Consider the following 25,455-nt stretch of genomic DNA (forward strand, 5'->3'; position numbering starts at 1 on the left):
TTTCATGGTCAAGGTTGGGAAGTTTTGCAGGCTGTGGACGATGCTCACCAGGGATTGGAAGAGTGCTTCCGGCAGAAGTGCTAGGGCTAGGCCTGAGTCTAAGACTGCTCCTATGAATTCTATCCTCTGGATTGGTACCAGAGTAGATTTTGCAACATTGAGCAGGAGGCCCAGTCGATTGAACATGTTCATGGTGAGCTGGACATGAGACTGCACCTGATCCCTGGAGTGGCCACGAATAAGCCAGTCGTCGAGGTATGGGGAACACTTGGATCCGTTGTCGACGAAGGGAGGCAGCCACAACAGCCATGCACTTGGTAAACACCCTGGGGGCCACTGATAGGCCAAAAGGAAGGACGGTGAATTGAAAGTGCAGTTGATTGACCACAAAGCGAAGGAAGGGTCTGTGCGCTGGGTAGATCGCAATGTGGAAGTACGCGTCCTTCGTGTCGAGGGCGGCGTACCAGTCTCCAGGATCTAAGGAAGGAATAATGGTCCCGAGAGAGACTATGCGGAACTTCAACTTTACCTTGTGCCCAAACAAGTCTAGGCATCTAGCGTCCTTTGATTTAGGTGCCAGGGCCTGCTGACCGTGCCGTTCCTTCTCGTTGACTGAAGCCACGACAAGGGAACACGGTTGGCAGTGCATGTAAAGGTACTCGTACTCCTTTGAGAGGACAAAGTACTTCCTTTCCACCCCCTTGGCCATAGGTGGAATAGAGCCTGGAGATTGCCAGACTGTCTTGGCATTGGCCTGTATAGTCCGTATGATGGGAGGGCCACGCTGGACCGTGCCTCCCTGGACAGAATGTCAACAACTGGGTCCTCTACCTCCACTACCTCCTCTACCTGGAGGTTCATATTGTGCACCACTCTGCGGAGCAGCTCCTGGTGTGAGCGGAGGTCCATAGGAGGACGGCCCAAAATCGTAGTCCCTGCCACTGTCTCATCAGGTGAGGACGAGGAAGATACCCCTAGGATTAAGCAGGATTAAGGGATCCTGTGTGGGGTCCTCATGTGGAGGAACTTGTTGCCCAAGGTCCACCACGCTAGGGACGTGGGCCTGTGTTGGCGCTGGAGCAGTCCCCTCAGAACTCCCGGGGGGGGGGGGGGGGAGACACAGTGGCCTCCAGTACTCGGGGCTCCAAAGGGGCGGAGTGGGAAGCCCCCGAAGGAACCCCTTGGGCCTGATGGTATGCCCGGGGGTCCAAAAAGACCACTGCGGAAGTCCTTGGCCCCAGTCCTGGTCTTCGTCCAGCCACTGGCCTGCACCGTCCTCGCCCTGGTCCTGGGCATGGTGGCCACCTTGTAAGCGTGACAATGTGGAGGCAGAGCGAGACGGCCAAGGCGGTGCCCAACTTGTCGGTGCAGAGTACCCCAGTGCTGTACGGTGCCGGGGACCGGTGGTGTGATGTAGAATGGTACCGAGACGTCTATCGGTGCCTGCAGTCGTATCGGTACTGGAAGCCTGATCTGGATCTTGACGGTGACCTTCGATGAGATCGGCGCCAGGATCGGCTCCAGGTCGAGTGCTGCTCTGACTGGTAGCGGGAGCGGTGCAGAGCAGAGTGTCCAATCGGTACTGGCCGTACCGCGATTCGGATCTTTGCGAGCCGGAGTGGCGTCGCGAGTACGACCGGCGCCGAGAACGGGATCAGTGCCGGGACTGCAAGCGACGCTGTGAAAGGTGCTGGGACCAAGATCGGGACTGGGATTGGTGCCGCCCTGCTTCATTCGGCGACGGCAGTCGTATCAGGGACGGTTTTCCCTTCGACGGCACCGCCCGCACCAGAGGTGCCGCCGGCTGCAGGGGAGTCGGCTCTGTGAGAAGGTCTCCGGCATGGAGGGCAGCCTTAGCTTGACCGTGGTGTGCGCCGGTGAGCTTATATGCACCGGACTCGACGGGCCTTGCGGCACTGGAGTCAGTGGTGCAGGAGCCGTTACTTGTCCTGTGCGCTCCAGCAATGGACGCGGCTCCGACTGCGGTGCGGGAAGTGTCAGTGGCTGTCGAACCGACAAAGAAGAAGCAGTCGGCATCTGCTTGGGCTGCTTCTTCTTCTGGCCTGGAGACAGGGACTGGTGCCGCGGTGGTGGAGGTTCTGGGGGTGCCTTCCCACGCTGAGTCTATCAGAGTCTGAACGTGGTGCCGGACCAGTCGGTGCTGCAGGGGCACTCCGCACCGAAGACGACGACGAGTCCCGGTGTGCAGAGGAAGGGACCGGCCCAAGTGCCGCCTCCATAAGGAGCTGCTTGAGTCTAAAGTCCCGCTCCTTTTCGGTCCTCAGCTTGAACGCTTTGCAAATGCGGCACTTGTCCGCTTGGTGAGATTCCCCCAGACACCTTAGGCAAGAGTCATGGGGGTCTCCTGTTGGCATCGGCTTCAGGCAAGCTGAGCAGGGTTTGAAGACCAGAGACCCAGGCATGGGCCCCGGTACCGAGACAGGGGAGGGGGAGAAGACCCCGCTCCACCATACTAAGTACACTAATCTAACTACACTAACTACTAACAAGTATAAACAACTATTAAGAACTAATTACAACTATTAACAGGTACTAAGAGAGAAAGCTAGAGAAAGTGAGATCAGCTACGCTGCGCTCCACAGTTCCAACGACCGTCACGGGCGATAAGAAGGAACTGATGGGGTGCTGCGTCGGCTGGGGCATATATCTGGTGCCATGAAGGTGCCACTCCAGGGGGTGCATCAGCCGACCCACCAAGTATTGCTGGGGTAAAAATCTGCTGATGATTGTGCACGTGGTGCACACACACCTAATTGGAATCGATACGAGCAAGCACTCGAAGAACTGCTGCTGAGGCAGTCGGTCCCCAGCCTGTAGCCGTGCATGGGATTCTTCCTTCCTAGGTGCAGGACTCTGCACTTGTCCTTGTTGAACCTCATCAGATTTCTTTTGGCCCAATCCTCCAATTTGTATAGGTTACTCTGGACCCCAATGAGTCGAAAGAATAGTAAATATGGCAGGCAACCAGCTTGGCTTAATGGTGAAATCCTCGCGGATCTTAAACATAAAAAAGAAGCTTACAAGAAGTGGAAGGTTGGACATATGACCAGGGAAGAGTATAAAAATATTGCTCGGGCATGTAGGAATGAAATCAGGAGGGCCAAATTGCACCTGGAGCTGCAGCTAGCGAGAGATGTCAAGAGTAACAAGAAGGGTTTTTTCAGGTATGTTGGCAACAAGAAGAAAGCCAAGGAAAGTGTGGGCCCCTTACTGAATGAGGGAGGCAACCTAGTGACAGAGGATGTGGAAAAAGCTAATGTACTCAATTTTTTTCTGCCTCTGTTTTCACTAACAAGGTCAGCTCCCATACTGCTGCGCTGGGCATCACAAAATGGGGAAGAGATGGCCAGCCCTCTGTGGAGATAGAGGTGATTAGGGACTATTTAGAAAAGCTGGACGTGCACAAGTCCATGGGGCCGGACGAGTTGCATCCGAGAGTGCTGAAGGAATTGGCAGCTGTGATTGCACAGCCATTGGCCATTATCTTTGAAAACTCGTGGCGAACCGGGGAAGTCCCGGATGACTGGAAAAAGGCTAATGTAGTGCCAATCTTTAAAAAAGGGAAGGAGGAGGATCCTGGGAACTACAGGCCAGTCAGCCTCACCTCAGTCCCTGGAAAAATCATGGAGCAGGTCCTCAAAGAATCAATCCTGAAGCACTTGCATGAGAGGAAAGTGATCAGGAACAGCCAGCATGGATTCACCAAGGGAAGGTCATGCCTGACTAATCTAATCGCCTTTTATGATGAGATTACTGGTTCTGTGGGTGAAGGGAAAGCAGTGGATGTATTGTTTCTTGACTTTAGCAAAGCTTTTGACACGGTCTCCCACAGTATTCTTGTCAGCAAGTTAAGGAAGTATGGGCTGGATGAATGCACTATAAGGTGGGTAGAAAGCTGGCTAGATTGTCGGGCTCAACGGGTAGTGATCAATGGCTCCCTGTCTAGTTGGCAGCCGGTATCAAGTGGAGTGCCCCAAGGGTCGGTCCTGGGGCCGGTTTTGTTCAATATCTTCATAAATGATCTGGAGGATGGTGTGGATTGCACTCTCAGCAAATTTGCAGATGATACTAAACTGGGAGGAGTGGTAGATACGCTGGAGGGGAGGGATAGGATACAGAAGGACCTAGACAAATTGGAGGATTGGGCCAAAAGAAATCTGATGAGGTTCAATAAGGATAAGTGCAGGGTCTTGCACTTAGGACGGAATAATCCAATGCACCGCTACAGACTAGGGACCGAATGGCTAGGCAGCAGTTCTGCGGAAAAGGACCTAGGGGTGACAGTGGACGAGAAGCTGGATATGAGTCAGCAGTGTGCCCTTGTTGCCAAGAAGGCCAATGGCATTTTGGGATGTATAAGTAGGGGCACAGCGAGCAGATCGAGGGACGTGATCGTTCCCCTCTATTCGACATTGGTGAGGCCTCATCTGGAGTACTGTGTCCAGTTTTGGGCCCCACACTTCAAGAAGGATGTGGATAAATTGGAGAGGGTCCAGCGAAGGGCAACAAAAATGATTAGGGGTCTAGAACACATGAGTTATGAGGAGAGGCTGAGGGAGCTGGGATTGTTTAGCCTGCAGAAGAGAAGAATGAAGGGGGATTTGATAGCTGCTTTCAACTACCTGAAAGGGGGTTCCAAAGAGGATGGCTCTAGACTGTTCTCAATGGTAGCAGATGACAGAACGAGGAGTAATGGTCTCAAGTTGCAGTGGGGGAGGTTTAGATTGGATATGAGGAAAAACTTTTTCACTAAGAGGGTGGTGAAACACTGGAATGCGTTACCTAGGGAGGTGGTAGAATCTCCTTCCTTAGAGGTTTTTAAGGTCAGGCTTGACAAAGCCCTGGCTGGGATGATTTAACTGGGAATTGGTCCTGCTTCGAGCAGGGGGTTGGACTAGATGACCTTCAGAGGTCCCTTCCAACCCTGATATTCTATGATTCTATGACCCTATCCCTACCCTCCAGCGTATCTATCTCTCCACCCAGCTTAGTATCATCTGCGAATTTGCTGAGGGTGCAATTAATCCCATCATTCAGATAAATTGATAAAGATGTTGAACAAACCCAGCCCCAGGAACGACCCCTGGGGCACTCCGCTTGATACCGGCTGCCAACTAAACATCGAGCCGTTGATCACTACCCATTGAGCCCAACAATCTAGCCAGCTTTCTATCCACCTTATCGTTCATTCATACAATCCATCCTTTTTTAACTTGCTGGCAAGAATACTGTGGGAGATGGTATCAAAAGCTTTGCTAAAGTCAAGATATATCACATCCACCGCTTTCCCCATATCCACAGAGCCAGTTATCTTATCATAGAAGGCAATCAGGTTGTCAGGCATGACTTGCCCTTGGTGAATCCATGTGGACTGTTCCTGATCACCTTTCTCTCCTCCAAGTGCTTCAAAATGGATTTCTTGAGGACATGCTCCATGATATTGCCGGGGACTGAAGTAAGGCTGTAGTTCCCCGGGTTCTCTTTCTTCCCTTTTTAAAATATGGGCACTATATTTGCCTTTTTCCAATTTTCTGGGACCTCCCCCAATTGCCACGAATTTTAAGAGGTAATGGCCAATGGCTCTGCAATCACATCAGCCAACTCCCTCAGCATCCTTGGATGCGTTAGATCTGGACCCATGGACTTGTGCACGTCCAGCTTTTCTAAATAGTCCTTAACTTGCTCTTTCACCACTGAGGGCTGCTAATCTCCTTCCCATGCTGTGTTGCCCAGTGCAGCAGTCTGGGAGCTTCCCTTGTCTGTGAAGACCAAGGCAAAAAAAGCATTGAGTACTTCAGCTTTTTCCACATCATGTATCACTAGGTTGCCTCCCCCATTCAGTAAGAGTCCCACACTTTCCCTGACCTTCTTCTTGTTGCTAACATACCTGTAGAAACCCTTCTTGTTACCCTTCAGATAGTTCATAGGTTCTGGCCCAGGCAGATAAAGTTTGAGAGTTAAAGGCCTTCCACTGAAAATGCTATGCCTCAGCATTCCATCCTGGGACCATTAACAGAAGCATCTTGGCTAGTCTCAACTGTTGAGAAGGTGCAAAGACAGCAAGGTGGTGACTGGGCAACCAGGACTCAGCCCCATTTTTATTTCTTAGTTGTGTCCATTACCTTGGCACCTTATAAAAATTAACACAAACACAATATCCAACAAAAATAGTTATTTCTAAAATGACCACATCCTGCTGATAGACGGGTCCAACAATCAATTAAAGGTCTAGCCAAACAGATGACTCTTACACTGTGCCCGAACCTCACCAGGCTTGGGATCTGACCAACCACCCCAGGCAACAGGCTCCAGATACATGAGATCAGAACTGAGACTATATCTTCCACTGGTCCTAGGAAGAACTATCCCAGGAACTGACAGCAAGAGCAACAAGACATGGAAAAGGCAATTATACAGAAAACTGGGTCCCAGTTACTTTTGCAGACAAATAAAATGGTTACTAACCTTTCGTAACAGTTGTTCTTTGAGATGTGTTGCTCATGTCCATTCCATGTTAGGTGTGTGCATGCCACGTGTATTGTTGCTGGAGATTTTTCCCTCAGTGAGGTCCATTGGGCCAGATCTAGCACTTTCTGGAGCCATGTCTTATGCGGTGATATAAGGGGTGCCGCTGACTCCACATCGTCTCTCAGTTCCTTGTTGGTTAACTCTGACAAAGGGGTAGGAGGGTGGGTTATGGAATGGATATGAGCAATATAACTTGAAGAACTACAGTTACAAAAGGTTAGTAACCATTTTTTCTTTGAGTGCTTGCTCAAGTCCATTCCATATTAGGTGACTCACAAGCAATACCCAAGGAGGTGGGCTTGGAGTTAAAGGACATACTGATTACAACACTGCTCTTCCGAAACTGGCATAATCTCAGGCCTGTTGGGTGATGGTGTAGTGGGATGCAAAGGTATGCACCGGTGACCATGACCGGCTCTGCAGATGTTCTGGATTGGGACTTGTGCAAGGACTGCTGCTGACGAAACCTGGGCTCTTGTGGAATGAGCAGTTAAGATGGCCAGAGATGGGATATTTGCCTGCTCATAGAAAGCTCGAATGCAGGCATTTATCCAGGATGAGATCCTTTGGGTTGACACAGATAGCCCTCTCATTCTTTCTGTGTGGATGAACAGTTGAGTGAATTTGTGGGTTTAGTCCTCTCAATATAAAAGGCGAAGGCCAGGCTAATATCTAACAAGTGAAGCTGTCATTCCTCAGAGTTTTTGTGAGGTTTCAGAAAGAAGACTGTTAGGAAAATGACCTGGTTGTTATGGAATTGAGACATCACCTTTGGTAGGAAGTTCTGATGGGGGCACAGTTGGACCTTGTCCTTGAAGGAGAACACGGTGTACTGTGGGACTGAAATAAAGGACTTGATCTCAGAGACCCTTCTGGCTGAGGTGATTGCCACCAGGAAGGTGACCTTCCAGAAGAGAAATATCAGGGAGCATGATGCTAACGGCATGAAGGGGGGATCCATGAGCTTCGACAGAACCAGGTTTAAGTCTCATTGGGGAGGTTGGCTTGTGTATCTGAGGGCAGAGTCTTCCCGGCCCCTTTAGAAACCAGACCGTCACCTTGTGGGAGAACAGTGACCTGCTGTTCACTGGAGTGTGGAAGGCTGATATGGCTGCCAAATGCACTTTAATAGATGAGAGGGCCAGGCCCGCTGTTTTAGATGCAGCAAGTAGTCCAAGGTAGACCGAAGGGAAGATTGAGATGGAGAGAGAGCACATTCAGAAGCAACAGAAGAAATACTTTCACTATTCGGCACTGGTAAGACCATACCTGGAGTATTGCATCTAGGTTTGGTCCCCCCACTATAGAAGGGATGTGGACAAATTGGAGAGAGTCCAGCAAAGGGCAACGAAAATGTTAGGGGGCTGGGGCACATGACTTATGAGGAGAGGCTGAGGCAACTGGGGTTATTTAGTCTGCAGAAGAGAAGAGTGAGGGGGGATTCGATAGCAGCCTTCAACTATCTGAAAGGGGGTTCCAAAGAGGATGGAGCTAGGCTGTTCTCAGTGGTGGCAGATGACAGAACAAGAAGGAATGATCTCAAGTTGCAATGGGGGAGTCTAGGATGGATATTTGAAAACACTATTTCACTAGGAGGGTGGTGAAGCACTGGCATCTCCATCCTTAGAGGTTTTTAAGGCCCGGCTTGACAAAGCCTTGGCTGGGATGATTTAGTTGGTGTTGGTCCTGCTTTGAGCAGAGGATTGGACTAGATGACCTCCTGAAGTCTCTTCCAACTCTAATATTCTATGATTCTATGACTTGGCCAAGTAGGCAGCCCTGGTGGAAGGCTTTCTACTGTCTAGCAAGATCTGCCGAACCTGTTCCAAGCAGGCCTGTTCTTCAGGGTTCAGCCATGCAGCATCCATGCAGTGAGGTGAGGTCTGGGTGAAGTAACCAGCTGTGGGCTTCTGAAACCAGGTCCAGACAGAGTGGGAGTGAGAGTGGAGCTGCCACCAAGAAATCCAGGAGCATGACGAACCAATGCTGGCGTGGCCGTGATGGTGCTATCAGAATAACTCTTGCCTTGTCCTGTTTGATTTTTAGGAGGACCTTGTGAACCAAGAGGATTGGGGGAAAGGTGTACAGGTGGTGGCCTATCCACAAGAATAGCAAGGTGTTGGAAAGAGAGCCTGGGTTGTGTCTGCACAGTAAACAAAACTGATGGCATTTCCTGTTCTGCCTGGCGGTGAACAGCTCCACCTGGGGAGACCCCCACCTTTGGAAGATGAATCTGGTAATCTGTGGGTGAAGGGACCACTCGTGGTGGGAGAAGGATCTGCTGAGGTGCTCCGCCAATATATTCCTGGCTCCCAGGAGACGTGACGCCTCGAGATGGAGTGCTTCGTGCAGACGTCCCACAGACAGATGGCCTCCTGACCCAAGGCCAAAGATCAAGCCCCTCCCTGCTTGTTGATATAAAACATGGCTGCAATACTGTCTGTAAGGACTTGCACCACCTCACCTGAGATCTGGGGGAGGAACACTTGGCATGTTAAGCATACCTCCCTGAGCAACCTGTTGTTTATGTGCAGGGAGAATTCTTCTTGGGACCAGAGGCCCTGACTCCTGACGTTGTTAAGGTGGGCACCCCACCCTAGGTCAGACATGTTTGAGATTAAGGTTATTGATGGTTGAGGGGTAACAAAGGGCACCCCCATCATTACTAATCTTGGGTCTTTCCACCAGCTTAGGGAGGGACCATGAGCACTAAGTCCAAGTGGTGTCTGCTCAGGGAGTAAACTGATGCTAACCACATCTGGAGGAGCCTGATGCACAGCCTTGCATGCCGAACCACGTAAGTACAAGCCACCATATGATCCAGAAGCTTGAGGCACATCCGAGCTGTCATGACTGGGTGGGCCATGACCTTGGATATCAGGTCTGACATGGTCTGGAATTGGGTAAATTCCCCAGTAAATTCTGTTCTCTGAACTAGGACAGGAGTTGACTTCTGCTCATTTATCAGCAGGTCCAGCGCTCTGAAGGTGGCTCGGACTATGCTGATGCTGTTCTGTACTGGAGCCTGCAACTGACCTTTGATCAGCCAGTCGTCAAAGTATGTGTAGACTTGTATGCCTCGCTGCCTGAGGAAGGCTGCTACTATCACCATACACTGTGAAAATCCGTGGGGCTGCCGATAGGTCGAAGGGGAGGGCAGTCAATTGGTAGTGGTGTTGACCCACTACAAACCTGAGAAATCTTGTGTGGCCACGGAAGATAGAAATGTGAAAGTATGTGTCCTTTAAGACCTGGGTGGCGTATCAGACTCCTGGACCCAGGAAGGGAATGATGGAGGCCAGGGAGACGATGGGGAACCTTTGTTTACTGAGATATCTGTTGAGGCCATGCAGGTCCGAGCTGGGCGGGGCCCTCTTTGTCCTTTGGGATTAGGAAATACCGGGAATAAAACCCCTTCCCACTCAAGTCTTGAGGAACTCCCTCCATGGCCCACATACGTTGGAGGGACTGCATCTCCTAGATGAGGATTTGCTTGTGAGAAGGGTCCCTGAGGAGTGATGGGGATAGGGGGTGGAAGGGAATTGCTCAGGACTCAGTGGTCTGATGTTATGAATGACCATGCCAGGCTGAAGGGTGACAGATGGTCCAAAAATAAAAGGGGAGGTGAATCTGAAATGGTGACTGATACAGGACCCATTGGGTGCACCTTCAAAAGGCCTGCTGGTGGTGCATATGCTTGGTACCGGTGGTGGGCTTTCGGTGGCACATAAGGGTCCCCTTTGAACCCCAAAGAGGAGTTTTCTCCTGGCGACCACGGTGGAGCAGTACCTGCTTCTACCTCCATATATGGTGCTAGGGTTCCGGGGACCAGTGACGCACAAGAGATCGGGACACTGGGATCAGGGAAGGTTTGCCCAAGAAGGAGCTGAGAGGCTTGGAGCCAGGAAGCCACCTTACGCTCCTTGTTCCCTCCTGCTTACAGATGCTGGAGCTGACAGGCACCCCATTGGGGTTGGCAGGACGGGCAGAGAAAGTAGGTCCGTAGCCAACTGGAAAGCCTCTGGAGTCAATGATACCATCAGACCGCTGGTACCATGGTGGCTTCCTGGTGTCAGCTGAGGGTTCTGCACAGGACTCAATGCCCTAGGCAGAGTTGACAGTGCCAGCATGAGCCCAGAAGCAGAAGAGTGGCCCAGCACTGGTCTCACTATGCTTTCCTCCCCCCGCTTATCTCTCTTCTGCACCGGTGAGCACCCTCTGTTGGTGTGCTGCTTCTTGGGCTTCTTTCTTGGCACCAGAAAATTGGTGAACGGTGCTGCAAAGAGCTCAGTGCCAGGGAAGCGCTTCGCACCGACACTCAAGTATGCAGCGCTGAATCAGAGTGGCTTCGTTCTGAGACTGGTCTGAGGACAACTTCCAAGAGGAGAGTCTTCAGCCTGATGTCTCTGTCCTTTTCAGTGCGAGGTCTGAAATCCCAACAGATCTGGCACTAGTTCCTCACATGCGTTTTCCCCAAGCACTTAAAGCAGCTGGAGTAAGACTCACTTAAGGACATAGGTTTACTGCAGGAGGCACAAGGCTTGAAGCATGCCTGGTCCCTGGGGCGAAGATGTCTTTCAACAATAGGAACTATCTATTTACACTAACTATATACACTACCACTACTTGTAAAAACTATATACACAAAACTATATAACTAAGATAACTACGAACCAAGGAGGAGTTCAAAAACCACTGGAAAGAAGCCTTGCTGCAACAAGAAGGGTCGTTCCAAGAAACGTTATGAGCAGTAAGAACGAACTGAAAGAGTGTGGGGACGGCAGTGTCCCTTATAATGGCGCATAAGCATGTGGCTCCAGAGGGCGCCAGAGTCGGCCTAATGGATACCACTATGGGAAAAATCTTTGGCAACGGTGCAGGCACACACTTACATGGAATGGACATGAGCAAGCACTTGAAGAAGAAACTGTATTTTTACTTATGTGAAACCAAAAGGCTGTTGGTGAGCAAAGATGACAATAAGAGGAGAAATGTGTAAATCAGCTGAGTTATAAAACTTTGGAAACACGGTTCAGCTACAAAAGCTCCACTGTGAGTCACTGTGGGGAAAAAATCCACAATGACACACAGAGAACTGGAGTACTTGTGGTACCTTAGAGACTAACAAATTTATCTAAGGTGCCACAAGTACTCCTTTTTGCGTATACAGACTAACATGGCTGCTACTCTGAAACACAGAGAACTGTCACTTATATTGATTAATTCTCCTGTAAACATTTCTGCACATTCAGAAGGATTCCCCTGTATTAATGAGCTCCAGGAGTGCTCACCTAGCACTCATGGAGGAGTCTCTCACCAATTTCCTTGGCTTTGTTCCTGTCTGTCTCTGTGATGTTTCTCTCCATATCCATGCCACCTGTTAGCTGTTTCACTGTCTCTAGCATCTCTCGCCGTTGTTCTTCTTGTGCCTGATTGCCTAGCAGCAGCTCTTTATTGCTGCTACCGCGCAGGAAGGTGTTTGGACGGGTGACCGAAGATGGGAGTGGTTTGTCATTCTTCTCTCTGCCTGTGCTCCCACGACTAGAAAGTGAAAACACATTCATATGGAAGGCTCTTATCCTCTTACTGCTAAAAATTAACACTGGACACATTTCCCATAACATTATAAAAGCAGCTGGGTAGCTGTCTCTTATACAGTCTATTTGTTACAGAAAAAATGAGAAAGTAATTTAATAGTCAATGAAAGTTATTTTTAATACAGTTCAACTGTACAGATTGTGGTCAATATGCAGCCTGTGGATTCCCTCACCTTTAAACCTGTGGTGTGGACCTCAGACGCTTGATCCAAATGACGAATGCATATATACATGCACACAGGGGAGGGGGAGGGAGAGCATATGTGTCATAGTGCACATCTGAAACAAAACACTCTGAGGATATACTACACTTCTGCAGGTTCAAAACACAGTGAATTTTAATGTTAAAGTAATGGCACCATTTCACTGTGAAGTGGCCTAACTGGTATATTCTTTACCTATGCATATATTGAAGTATAATTTCAAAATAGCAAAATGCTAAACACTGGGATTTCTGACAGATAAACCCTAGGAATTATGTTAACATTTTAATTATTTGGAAAAAGGAAGATTATACTGATGTGGAAAAATCCCAGATGAGACAAAATTATTTACAACAGTCAAGATTAGAGAAGACTGTGGGGAACTTCAGAGGGACTTGGTGAATGGACAGCCTGATGGCAGATGAAATTCATTGTTGACAAATGCAAAGTTATGCACATTGGAATGAATAATTGGTCAACTTTACATTAAGGGTACATTAAAGTAAATAGTTTATAATAATTTAGTAAATAATTAATAAATACTATAAGCACGTTACAGATATGAGTAGTATGTTTTATAGCTAGTTATAAACATAATGGTAGAAAGTCTTATACGTAAGCAACTGACAGACGTGTTGGACCCGATAACCTTCTACAAAAATTAATCATTTAATACACCTATCTTAATAATTTATTAACCCTTCATAAACGATAGTAAAAGCTTTGTTATCCGGAATATTGGGGGATGAGGGGTGCCGGTAAGTCAAAAATTCTGGTTAACTAGGAGGGAGGAAGTTTGAGTGCGAGAGGGGGTTCAGGGCTGGGGGTTGGGACGCGGGAGGAGTTTCGGGGTGCCGGATCTGGGCAGCGCTCACCTCGGGCGGCTCCCCACAAGTGGCGACATGTCTGGAGAGGCACGGCCAAGCAGCTCTGTGTGCTGCCTCCACCTGCAGGTGCCACCCCTGCAGCTCCGACTGGCCGAGATCAATGCTCCTAGGTGGAGGTGTGGCCAAGTGGCTCTGCACGCTGCCTCTGCCCACGGGCACCGCCCCTGCAGCTCCCATTGGCTGCGGTCCCCAGCCAATGGGAGCTGTGGAGCCAGTGCTCGGGGCAGGGACAGCACATGGAGCCATTTCTCTGCCTAGGAGCACAGACGGGAGCTGCGGGGAGCTGCCAAGGGGAGCTGTGGGGGCGGTGCCTGTGGGTGGAGGCAGCACACAGAGCCGCCTGGCCGTGCCTCTCTGGACATGTCGCTGCTTGCGAGGAGCCACCCAAGGTGAGCGCCGCACGGATCCAGCAACCCGAAACCCCTCCTGAGCCCCAACCCCAAGCCCTCTCCCATACTCAAACTCCCTCCCAGAGCCCACACCCCGCAACCTCTCCCAAAATGCTGGTTCATAGAGCTTTCTGGTTTGTAAAGTGCTAGAGAACACAGCTTTTCCTGTATTTATAAATACACCCTTAACATAAAGTGTGACCTTTGGAACAAATGATACATATAGATAGGTTCTAAATTAATTTTAACCACTCAGGAAAAAAGACCTGGGCATCACTGAGAGACAGCTCAATGGCCACCTCTTCCCTATGTGCGGTGGCAGTAAAAGTAGCAAATAAATGTTAGGATGCATAAATATTGGAATGGCAAATTCTATTGGCTGACTAAATCTTACCTAGTTAAGGCCCTGCGAGAGTCTAACTCTGAGGATACAGAAGAAGAAGACACAGACGACACTGGGGGCTGCAGTGCAGAAAATCTGTTCAAACTAGTGGCACTTGGTCGTAAGGACTCTGCAAGAGATTGCAAAAGAAGATGTAGGGAACAGTGATAACATTGGATTATCAAGGACACAGTGCCACAAAATAATTTAAACAATCTTCCATTATTCCAGAGTTGATAGCATGGAAAACCTGTGGAAAAGGGCTGGCTTGACTCCATTTTATTCTTGCTTCTCATTATCATCATGGCATGCAGGGCTCATTCATAACTTTTATGATTTTTTCTGATTCCTAACATTGAATGCATGCCTGATTCTCTTTCTTGGCTGGATTATCACAATGCTTTATTTACCCGATAAACTGGGGTACAGAGATCTATTGGGATCCCTAGGGTGTATCTTGCATTCCACTCCACTAGCATTCCTGGATGGAAACTCTGGAAAACCAGGGAACTGCTAAGAGTTTTGGGGGTTAATTCTCAGCCAGGGTTCAGAGGCAGATCAAGGAGGCACTATCAGCTGGGCGCTAATTAAATGCACCTGAGCCTAATTCAGACAGAATGTATATATATATATATATATTCACGCACAGTGAATACCCAAAGGGACTACACAGCTCAAAGAACTCCAGTTACTATAATCAAAAAAAGAAAAGGAGGACTTGTGGCACCTTAGAGACTAACCAATTTATCTGAGCATAAGCTTTCGTGAGCTACAGCTCACTTCATCGGATGCATACCGTGGAAACTGCAGCAGACTTTATATATACAAATATATATATATATACAAGTATATATAAAGTCTGCTGCAGTTTCCACGGTATGCATCCGATGAAGTGAGCTGTAGCTCACGAAAGCCCATGCTCAAATAAATTGGTTAGTCTCTAAGGTGCCACAAGTACTCCTTTTCTTTTTGCGAATACAGACTAACACGGCTGTTACTCTGAAACCAGTTACTATAATGTAAGTAATCTTTCTTGTCCTGCTGCCTTCTGTTCATGTAACTGCAAAGCAGTAAACACAGAAAGAATACTAAGTACAATCTACAAAAGGATACAGGGTAGCACCAAAATTTCTTCCGAATGCCCTGTTCTGGGGCTTCTGGTCAGCATCAAGAAATCTGACGAGGTTCAATAAGGATAAGTGCAGGGTCCTGCACTTAGGACGGAAGAATCCAATGCACCGCTACAGACTAGGGGCCGAATGGCTAGGCAGCAGTTCTGCGGAAAAGGACCTAGGGGTGACAGTGGACGAGAAGCTGGATATGAGTCAGCAGTGTGCCCTTGTTGCCAAGAAGGCCAATGGCATTTTGGGATGTATAAGTAGGGGCATAGCGAGCAGATCGAGGGACGTGATCGTTCCCCTCTATTCGACATTGGTGAGGCCTCATCTGGAGTACTGTGTCCAGTTTTGGGCCCCACACTACAAGAAGGATGTGGATAAATTGGAGACTAAGAAAACATGCCAATTATTGTGTTGCGTACCACAGATTTGAATTACAGCATTTACCTGCATGCACTCCAGCTGTATTCACTGTGTTAGCTGCAGCTGTGCTGAATGGTGGAGGGATTAGTTACAGCAAGTTAGCAGGAGAGGTGCATAGTTACCATGAAGGATCAGCCATGCCTCATTTCAGTGCTGACTTCTGTAGTTTGTCTCAGTAGCACTTCACAGGGGTCTTTTAATGGGGAGTTGGTGGCATACATGACTTTGGCATCAAGGCTTAGTGAGAGGTAAATGAAAGCAATGTCTCAAAGCTCAGTGTTTGAGTATAGACTAGGTGTACGTAGCTCCTATTTGCTATGCCTAACCTAACCCTGAGTTTTACTTCAGCAAAGGAAGGTGTTAAACTTTGTCCTACAGTGCTCACCTGCAGCATTCCCAGAATGTTTTGTAGCATCTGCAAGGGTAAAGTGTTAGTACGTGTGTTATTATGCTAGTATGTGTATTCGGGCATCGATCAAAGAGAGGAGAGTTAAGGCTGTATTGCAGGAATGGCACATACCATAATCCTGTATTTCCTGGTTTTCAGAAGTTTAAGTTCAGCCAATCTCTACATTTTTGAATGGCAAGAGGCATCACTGAGCAACCTTAACTCTGTGTTCACTAAGTTTCTGGGCAATGAATTTTTCTGCATCCCCATTTTCCACAGCCCAGCCCTCCCACTCTACTGCTCAAGGTTACTTGGCAATGATTATCCCAGCCATAGGATGCACTGGCTGTATGTTAGTCCCTTCACTGCCCCTGCATCATCTCATCTCCCATCTCTGCCCCCCAGCATAGCCTAGTTTCCCCACCTCAGCTCACCTCCATATGGAGAGAAGGACATTTGTATGGGACAGACATGAGGGAGCATGGATATGGGGAATTTTTTAGGGGACAGAGCTAAAATGCCCCAATATCTCCCACAGCACAGCTCTGATGCTCTCCTCTCTAGCCCGCTCTTCCCTGCACTGCTCCAAAACCCTACACATTCTCCCTCACTGCTCATACTTCCCCCACCTACTCAGACTCTTACACTCCTGCTCTAACTCTTCTAACATTCCCTCTCTCTCACACACACACTCTCCACCCTCTTTGCCTCTCTACCTGTAAGTTTGGAGGGGTCATGGAGAGGTGATTGGGCTTTGAGGACTACCTGTACCAGTTGGAGGTCAGAAGGTGAAGGAGAGTGTAGATACAAAGTCCTAACCCAAGTATGGGTATATGGGATGGGGTTCTACAGATCCATTTGCAGGAAAGGAGGTTCGGAAAGGTGTGAAGTAGACTGAAGAGATGTTCTCAGCCTGTGGGCCTGTGCCATACTCCAAGGAAGCCCTTTCTCAGTTCCCTACCCCATCTCAGCACTCACAAAAAGAAGTACTTGTGGCACCTTAGAGACTAACAAACTTATTTGAGCATAAGCTTTCGTGAGCTACAGCTCACTTCATCTCAGCACTGTGTACCTGTGCCATGCACTGCACATATTAATTCCTAGCTCCCAATCTGGTCTCAGCACTGAGGGGGCTTTTTTTGAAGGGGGACAGGAATAGGGGGTATGGATGTGGTGAGGTTTGGGGGACAGAGCTGAAGCTCCAACTCTGTATCTCCTACTGCACAGCTCTGATCCTCTTTTTTCCTCCTCACACTCTCCTGCACTGTTCCAAGCTCCCCTATTTTCCTACAAGCATCAGCATCATGGTAAGGGTGAGCCTAGTATTCCCATCCTCACTGCTGCAGGCAGCATGGGGATGGAGTAGAGTTCTACAAAAAGAAAAGGAGTACTTGTGGCACCTTAGAGACTAACAAATGTATTTGAGCATAAGCTTTCGTGAGCTACAGCTCACTTCATTGGATGCATTCAGTGAATGTCTAAGTCCTAGTCATCCAAATGTGTTTTCAAAAACACAGCATTTAAATGATCCCTTACTCTAATAAGTTGCTGTATAGGAGTGTGTTGGCCTCTTGATAGCTGTGCCAGAACACAATCCCAAGGGGAAAAGGTTGGCAAAGGTGCATAGCCTCCTTCCTACATCCTCCCAACCCCTCTCCTTCTGCACTGCTCCAACATCCTGCACATTTCTCCTTACTGCTCTGATCCTTCATATTCCTGAGCTCTGCATTAAAAAAGTTGGAAGAATCTGAAAATACTATGAGCAGCTCATTTTAAGGGAGCTGTGTAATTTGTCCAACAGTACAGCTATACTGCAATGTAAGCTCAGGGTTTGAATTCAGGCTTAAGCCTAACCTCCTTTCCATCAACACATAAATTGCGCTAATCCAGGGCTCACACCCAGGATCCCAGAGGTTGAGGGTCCAAGCCTGAGTCAAGCCAGGACCCAGGGTTCAAGCCCTATTGGTCTGCAGCGTAGACATAGCACCAGTGGACTTATGCTCTGGAAGTCCATCAAAATTATCCCACAATCCCTTAGGCCAACTTTCTTTGACCTCTGGACAGTCAAGTTTGGTGGACACTCAAGTTTTCCCACACTGCACCATGAACAAAACACTAGAGTGGCCACATTTTGGGAAGTTTGAAATATGAGTTGTTGGACTGGGGCCCACACAATACAGTGTAGACACTGGAGTCCCAGGTTGAGACCCAGGGTTCAAAAGTTCCTAATTTGGGTTTACAAAAGAACCTAGGGTTTCAGGGCCTACACTAACAAACCCACAGTCTGCAACTTGAGTTCTACTAGTCCTGGGCTTACACTGCAGTGTAGACATACCACAAATGACTGTGACTGCTTAACTTGCTGTCCTTTGAGCGTACTCAGTCCCTCTGCTCAGGAAATAGTTGAGGAGTATTATCACATTATCCCAACTGCTTATTAGAGTCTTTCATCTTCCCCCTATTTAATTAATGGTAATTACCTTGATAACACCTACAAAGTAAAATCAAAGTCCTCTTGTGTATTTTAAAGAAATTTAAAATATTGGTTTTAAACCAGAAATTTTTATCTCAGAGCAAAACTTCCAAAAGGAGCCCCTGCAGAATGCAAGCAACATACACAATACACTTTCTTTGAAAACTGCCATGGCCAGGATTCAGACTGACAGTATATTGTTATAGCTCAGGTTTAGTGACCACAGCATGTCACTTTGAGCCACCCAGCTTCTGTGACAACAGATTACCTGCAACAGAGTCCTAGTCTTGCTGCACATGTTATAATTTAGTGAAAACTTTTACTCCAGATCACTTGTGCTCCAAACTTTTCAGGAAGTTTTAAAACTCTATTAGAGAGATCTATTTTGGGAATTGAATTTGTTCCTAATTTGTTGTATAATTGTATTTCTTTATTATTTGTTTTATGACTATATAAAACACTTTGGCACATATGGTCAGTACAGCAGAAAACAATCAATTACTAATAATAAAACAGACTCTTTTCTAATTAGTAACTGGCCTGAAGAATTTGTTCATTTGTTAAGGTTTTTGAACTTGCTGAAGACTTTAATTAGTTCTTAGGCTGCTGGCTCCCACAAAAAGGCAAAGCCACAAGATTTTCTCTTCAAGTCTTGAAAACAATTCAAATGAAAGTCTCCAAACAGAAAAGGAAGAGTCTTAACGAGTCCAGGTATCAGTGCCAGGAACCACATGGCCCATGCTGACATTATATTTTGCTTTACTTATGTATTAAGGGGCTCCTCGCATGAAAAAGAAGTTGGGTGGGAAAACCAGCCTGCAAATAGCTGATGCCCTTACTATGTGTTACTATTACGCTACTGTTATGTCACATTCTGCTGTAAGGGATGTATTCTTGATCATTCATGACACAAACTTTACAGGAATGGACATTATCTAGGCCTGAGCTCTGAATTCATTAATTTTAGATGGTCACAGCATATATACCTCTTACTTCACATTACGTGATTTGTTCAAAATTACCACAGTGATGGATCAACAAGGAGCTAAACTACGATTACAAGGATCAACATCAAGGACAGCATATAAACTGAGGTAAAACTTACCAATCTCACTGGCCTTTGCTCCACCACTGCTGCCCTTCCCCCAGCTGCCCAACTGGGCTTTAGGCACAAGCTGAATCTTCTCATCTATTGTGGACTGCAATACAAATCAACACAGATGATCAAGCACTTACAAATAGGAAAATTTTGCTCCTTACTTGTAAATGGATCTTTTCATATAACTCCACTTACTAATTCTGGTACAGCTTGTAAGACCCTTATTAGCACAGAGATTTCTAGTAGATTCTTGGAGATCATTCCTCAGCCTCTAAAAGGCAGGGAGTGTCTAAGCACACCCCAAATAGATACTTCCAAAGCGTAAATGTAAAACATCTGGGGGAAAGCAACCCTCACAAAGAGTAAGTATAAAGCATCTGTGAACTTTCTATCAATAAGATCAAAAGATCTTAACAGTAGTTTTAAGGAGGGAATACAGGATTGATGCATTGAGTGTGTGAGGGATGACCATTTTGTGTGTAATGAATTAATGATTTCCACTCACTATGAAATCTGCCAATCCTGGCACTGCTGGGAATTTGCAAGCAGCAAGGATTAGAACAGAGAAAGCCATGTAAAGAAAAGGTTTGCAGGATCTGGAGGGGCAAAAGCAGTGTCTTATAAGAACTGGAAATCCGTTTTGTAATGATCAGCAAACAAATTTATTGACTATCAGGTTGCGACACTGCAGATCTCCTTGGAACAGCCTTTGTTTCTTTCTGCCCATGAAGCTGTAATGGAGAGAGTGATATGTACACTAAGCCCAGTAGAAGAGCTTCTCTCATCTGAGTTGAAAGCTTGATTATTAGCAGAATAAATCCACCTCACTAGACAGGGCTTTGGAGGCCTCCTGTATGATCTCCATAAAGAACAAATGGCACTTGATCTGCAGAAAGATTTTATTCTGTCCCGGTCCTACTTTATATGCCTCTTAACATCCAGGCACTGAAGGAAAATTCAATAGGGTGGCACTGATTAGGGCAAAAAGAAATAAAGAAATCATCCTAATAATGTAAAGGACTAAGTTCTCTTTCTTTGGATAGAAATTCCAAAGCTGTTCTCAGGACCATTTTGTCTGGAAAGAACTCTAGCAAAGGACAGGGGTCTAGGGAAGGACAATACACTTAACCTGAGTCTGAGACTACTGTCACAAAAAATCCCACTTTGCTGATAAGAATAACAAAAAGCAGTTCATCAGAGGCTCAGATGATGGTTGCGGCAAGATTTGCAGGATCAGATAAAAATTTATAACAGTTTATAGGAAGGTGAAAGGCCGGTATGAGTCTCCTGATTGCACCCAGAAATCTACAAATACAACGTGAGCGTTCATCGCTCATTTCAAACCACAGATCCTCAAAGCTCTTGGTGCTGCCACCTATGATAGGCAGCAAGTAGAGGGAAAGCAACCCTCCTCTCCACAAAGAGTAGTTCAGCTGAGAAGAGGGGAGGTAGTGGAACACTAGAGAAGAAGTGGCAGTAGGGGGAGATATGGCCAGTTTCCTTGGCTCCGACCGCTCCTACTCTGCCTGCACCAGAACTCTTGGTGCTTAAATCTTCCCTGCCCAGGCAGCTCTTTAAAGCATTGCCAACTAAGAGAAGATGACGTGGAAAACCTGCCATCCTCTGAGGAAGAGAGTGCCCCTTCCCTCTGACCTTTTTTCCTGTGTATTTGTGGGAGGGGAGTCCAAAAAACAGAATGAGAATCATGAAACTACAGAAGAATCATCCCAAGGTGAAATCCTGGGCCTCTCTCTGGAAGATCCAGAAGTGGACAGGATGGTGTTCAGAAAAAAACGGTCTGAACAAGAGACAAAAAGATACAAGAGCCAATTCTCAGAAAGTTGTAGTCTAGAAGGAGCCTGCTATGAGGCCCGAGGCAAAACTGAGAGAATACTGTGGACTCTATGTACTCAGAGTATGGTGGGGCACCTCTGCCTACAGAGACTAGAAACTAAACTCCAAGAATCTTCCTGAGTGCTGCCTCCATGATAACTCATAGAATCTCTGGTTTGGAAGGGACCTCAGGAGGTCATCTAGTCCAACCCGCTGCTCAAAGCAGGACCAATCCTCATTTTTTGCCCCAGATCCCTAAAGGGCCGCCTCAAGGATTGAACGCACAATCCTGGCTTTAGCAGGCCAATGCTCAAACCACTGAGCTATCCTTCCCCCCAGTAACCACAGGCAGGCCTTCCAAGGCACTTGAGAGGCCTTGTGGGATAGCTGCTTGATGTATTATTCCTGTCAAAGACAGTACCTGAATTCACATTCTCTTTTCAACTGAAGAAATTTTGGATCAAAAAAGGATAATTATGAATCTTAAAAAATGTGTACATATGTTGTCTTTCCTCAGTTCAAATAATCTTTGGACATTCAGAACCAATAACATTTGCTCAATGTTTTGTTTACATTCAGCTCAGACCTGCCTCCCCAAAGATTTTACGAATTAAAACACCCTAGAAAAAAGAGTAAGGCCTCTTTGTACCCATAAGCACCAAACCATCTCCTCCATAGATCTAAACAAACAAAAATTTCCCAAACTAATATCCAAGTAGCTTTGTCAACATTAAGTGACTCAGTCCATTGATACTTACCTTGGTGATTTTAAGGAATTTGGCAGGGTCAAGCACACGACTATTCTTTGCCCCCTGAACAGTGTTCCATCCACCTTCATCTACCCTCTGGACACCTACAAAAATAACAAAGTCAATCAAAACTTCCTTAAAACTTGCTCATGGTCCAAACGTATCCAAGTGCAATGTGTACAGTCCTTGCCTCAAAAACGTGATCTGAGAAAGTCAAAGAAGGGGCTGCAGCCCTACTGTGAGCCCAACACAACTCTACAGTGCGAATGTTAAGCATGAATTTTAGAGGTTTATTCTAGATTAGATATTATAGAGGCATGGGATATTCAAAGACTATTGTATCAACTTTATAAATGTTATGTATATCTTTCTGAGCTACAGATTATATTCTGGCTCCATGGGGGAGTTACAGGGGTTTACTGCAGGAACTAACATCATTTGGGGGGTAATTAATGAAAATTCCTAGGCAGGTGGCAAGACTAGAGAGGGCTCATCTTTTGGGAGAAATGGCATATGCTAGTTTGATCTGGTTAAAGATGATTACCAAACAAAGAACTGAGAGCTGTATAAAGTGGTCACCCTAACATGGGAGGGAGTCACTCTCACTCAATCCAAGAATTAGCATGACACTGCGACCAAGAGGGGCAGACCTGCAGGAAGGGTCTGAAGTACTTTGTTCCTATCAGGGTTTTCATGTTTAAGATGGATTTGCCTGGTAAACTGAGACCTGCATGTGAGTTGTTTACTGTTTTTAAGATAGGTTTTCTCTGTAATGCTTTTGTTCTGAATAATATTTTCTTTATGAAGGCTGACTGGCCACTGGTTAGTGCCTGTCATCGAACTGAAAGAAAGCAGAGCTGCAGATGCTGAACTAAACTTAGACCAGCTGGGATAACAACAGTGAATTGCATGAGGAATTGCAGCCCAAATTTCTGGTCTAGAGGGGGAGTCACAGACCTCCGCCCTGAGCAAGGTGATAGTTAGAAGCATGAGACTTAAGTGGAGTGCTCTTAAGGAGGCCACCTGAATGGGTTAGAGGTGCAGTTACCTCAGGAACTGTGGCATATGTAGATTATTAATTGTTGTATTATAAACAGGCCTGAGAAAGAACCACAATTTTGAAGGGCAAACTTTTGTGATATTTCCCTCTGACTACAGCACTGTTTTCTCAGCCTGTGTTCTTGGTGTTCTGATGTAGTCATTTGCATGTATTGTGCAAAATAAAAAGCTCCAAAAAGAGGCAGAAGAAATGGCTTCCTGCTACCTGAAACAGTGGCACTCACTGCATAGATTCAACACACACACATTTCAGCCTGAATGAGGAATCACTTCAAGAGGTTCAGGTAGAATTTCTTTCCCACCATTATTAGTCTGCAGAAGAGAAGAATGAGGGGGGGATTTGATAGCTGCTTTCAGCTACCTGAAAGGGGGTTCCAAAGAGGATGGATGTAGACTGTTCTCAGTGGTAGCAGATGACAGAACAAGGAGTAATGGTCTCAAGTTGCAGTGCGGGAGGTTTAGGTTGGATATTAGGAAAAACTTTTTCACCAGGAGGGTAGTGAAGCACTGGAATGTGTTACCTAGGGAGGTAGTCAAATCTCCTTCCTTTGAGGTTTTTAAGGTCAGGCTTGACAAAGCCCTGGCTGGGATGATTTAGTTGGGGATTGGTCCTGCTGTGAGCAGGGGGTTGAACTAGATGACCTCCTGAGGTCCCTTCCAACCCTGATATTCTATGATTCTATAATTCTATAAATTGTAGCAGCATTAAAAATAGAAGCCAATATGCACTTTGTCTTCTTCCTTTTTTTATTGTACCTCTTGTTTAATATCCCATAGAAGACTATTCTGCATTAGGTCTGCCAAGCATTCTTCCTTCACAATTGATTCGTTGCTTGCCAACTGTTTTATCTTACTTTCTTGTTTTATCACATTTCTTTACCTACTGGTTCTTATATGTAAAACTGCTCTCCATACTTGTATTCTCATAAGCCATTTTATACTGAAAATTTGTTTAAAGTTACTTTTTGTTTTATTTTTTTCTGGATCCAGGCCTTGGACTGAGCTGGTACTTGGTGTAGATTGTATCACATCTCTAGTGGCCCCATCAGTTCAGAATAATTTAGAAAATTACATTTAGAAAAAAAGATTCTAGCCATTATGGTTATGGAGAAAAAATTCTGACCATGGATCAGTGCACTGCTGTCTAACTGAAACTGCTGAGACTGGCCAAAACAATGAGACAACTCAGTGCTAGGATAACCAAGTGTGATGCTACTGAAATCAAAAGGATCCAGACCAGCTTTTAGTACGGCTGATTTTGGTACAACAGCTCAGAAAGGTATGGACAGCCTCTATTCATCTTAATGGGTGTTTAATTTTGATGCCTAACAACAACTGAAGGTCAGGCTACCACACCCTTTCACACACTGAATTGCACCTTACTATGGGAGTACTCCCATTTGTTGAAATCACAGTATTCATGAAGTAAGATGATTTAGTTGGTGTTGGTCCTGCTTTCAGCAGGGGATTGGACTAGATGACCTCCTGAGGTCCCTTCCAACCCTAATATTCTATGATTCTATGATACTCAATGTGAGTAAGACAGGCAGAATATGACTCCTAAATAGTAATTATAATACTCTGAGATCCCTGTGAAGCCCCAGAGAAGTGCAGGGCTTCACATAAATGTAACATTTAAGCAACCACCCATATGGTGTAATTACAATTTTACAAATAAGGAAACTGAGGCATTTGAGAACTTAAGTGATTTTCCCAAAAAGAACACACATAAGAAGTCAATGCAGAGCAGGCAACAGAACCAGATTTCCAGGAGACCCTCTTTGTCAACAATCAGGTTTCAGAGTAGCAGCCGTGTTAGTCTGTATTCACAAAAAGAAAAGGAGTACTTGTGGCACCCTAGAGACTAACCAATTTATTTGAGCATAAGCTTTCGTGAGCTCACTTCAATGGATGCATTCAGTGGAAAATACAGTGAGGAGATTTATATACACACAGAACATGAAAAAATGGGTTTTATCATACACACTGTAAGGAGAGTGATCACTTAAGATGAGCTATTACTAGCAGGAGAGCAGGGGGAGGCGGGGGGAAGAAAACCTTTTGGTCACTGTATTTTCCACTGAATGCATCCAATGTCGTGAGCTATAGCTCACGAAAGCTTATGCTCAAATAAATTGGTTAGTCTCTAAGGTGCCACTAGTACTCCTTTTCTTTTTGTCAACAGTGTTAGCTATCTCATCAGTGATCACTGTAGCAGGAGAAACCAGCTTCTCTGGGAGGGTGGATGGTGCTTGATACTGTAGAGGGATGTTGGAGAAAGTATCCTCAGATTTTCCTCCTCTTCC

General features: G+C 46.5%; 1 protein-coding gene across 10 annotated transcripts in view; it reads right to left on the reverse strand.

The window, feature by feature from the left end:
* EIF4G3 (eukaryotic translation initiation factor 4 gamma 3) overlaps nt 1–25,455 on the reverse strand; it is a 440,166-nt gene that overhangs the window by 48,762 nt on the left and 365,949 nt on the right. For all 10 annotated transcript variants that reach the window (XM_084651415.1, XM_084651414.1, XM_084651413.1 and 7 more), the window contains 4 exons: nt 22,100–22,194; nt 19,515–19,608; nt 14,020–14,137; nt 11,867–12,090 (listed from right to left, as the gene is read on the reverse strand). In XM_084651415.1, the coding sequence (XP_084507541.1) occupies nt 11,867–12,090; nt 14,020–14,137; nt 19,515–19,608; nt 22,100–22,194 (531 nt within the window). The remainder of the gene's footprint in view (nt 1–11,866; nt 12,091–14,019; nt 14,138–19,514; nt 19,609–22,099; nt 22,195–25,455) is intronic.

Source organism: Lepidochelys olivacea (genome assembly GCF_965140295.1).
Source record: "Lepidochelys olivacea isolate rLepOli2 genome assembly, chromosome: 18".
In the NCBI taxonomy this organism is placed as follows: Eukaryota; Metazoa; Chordata; order Testudines; family Cheloniidae; genus Lepidochelys; species Lepidochelys olivacea.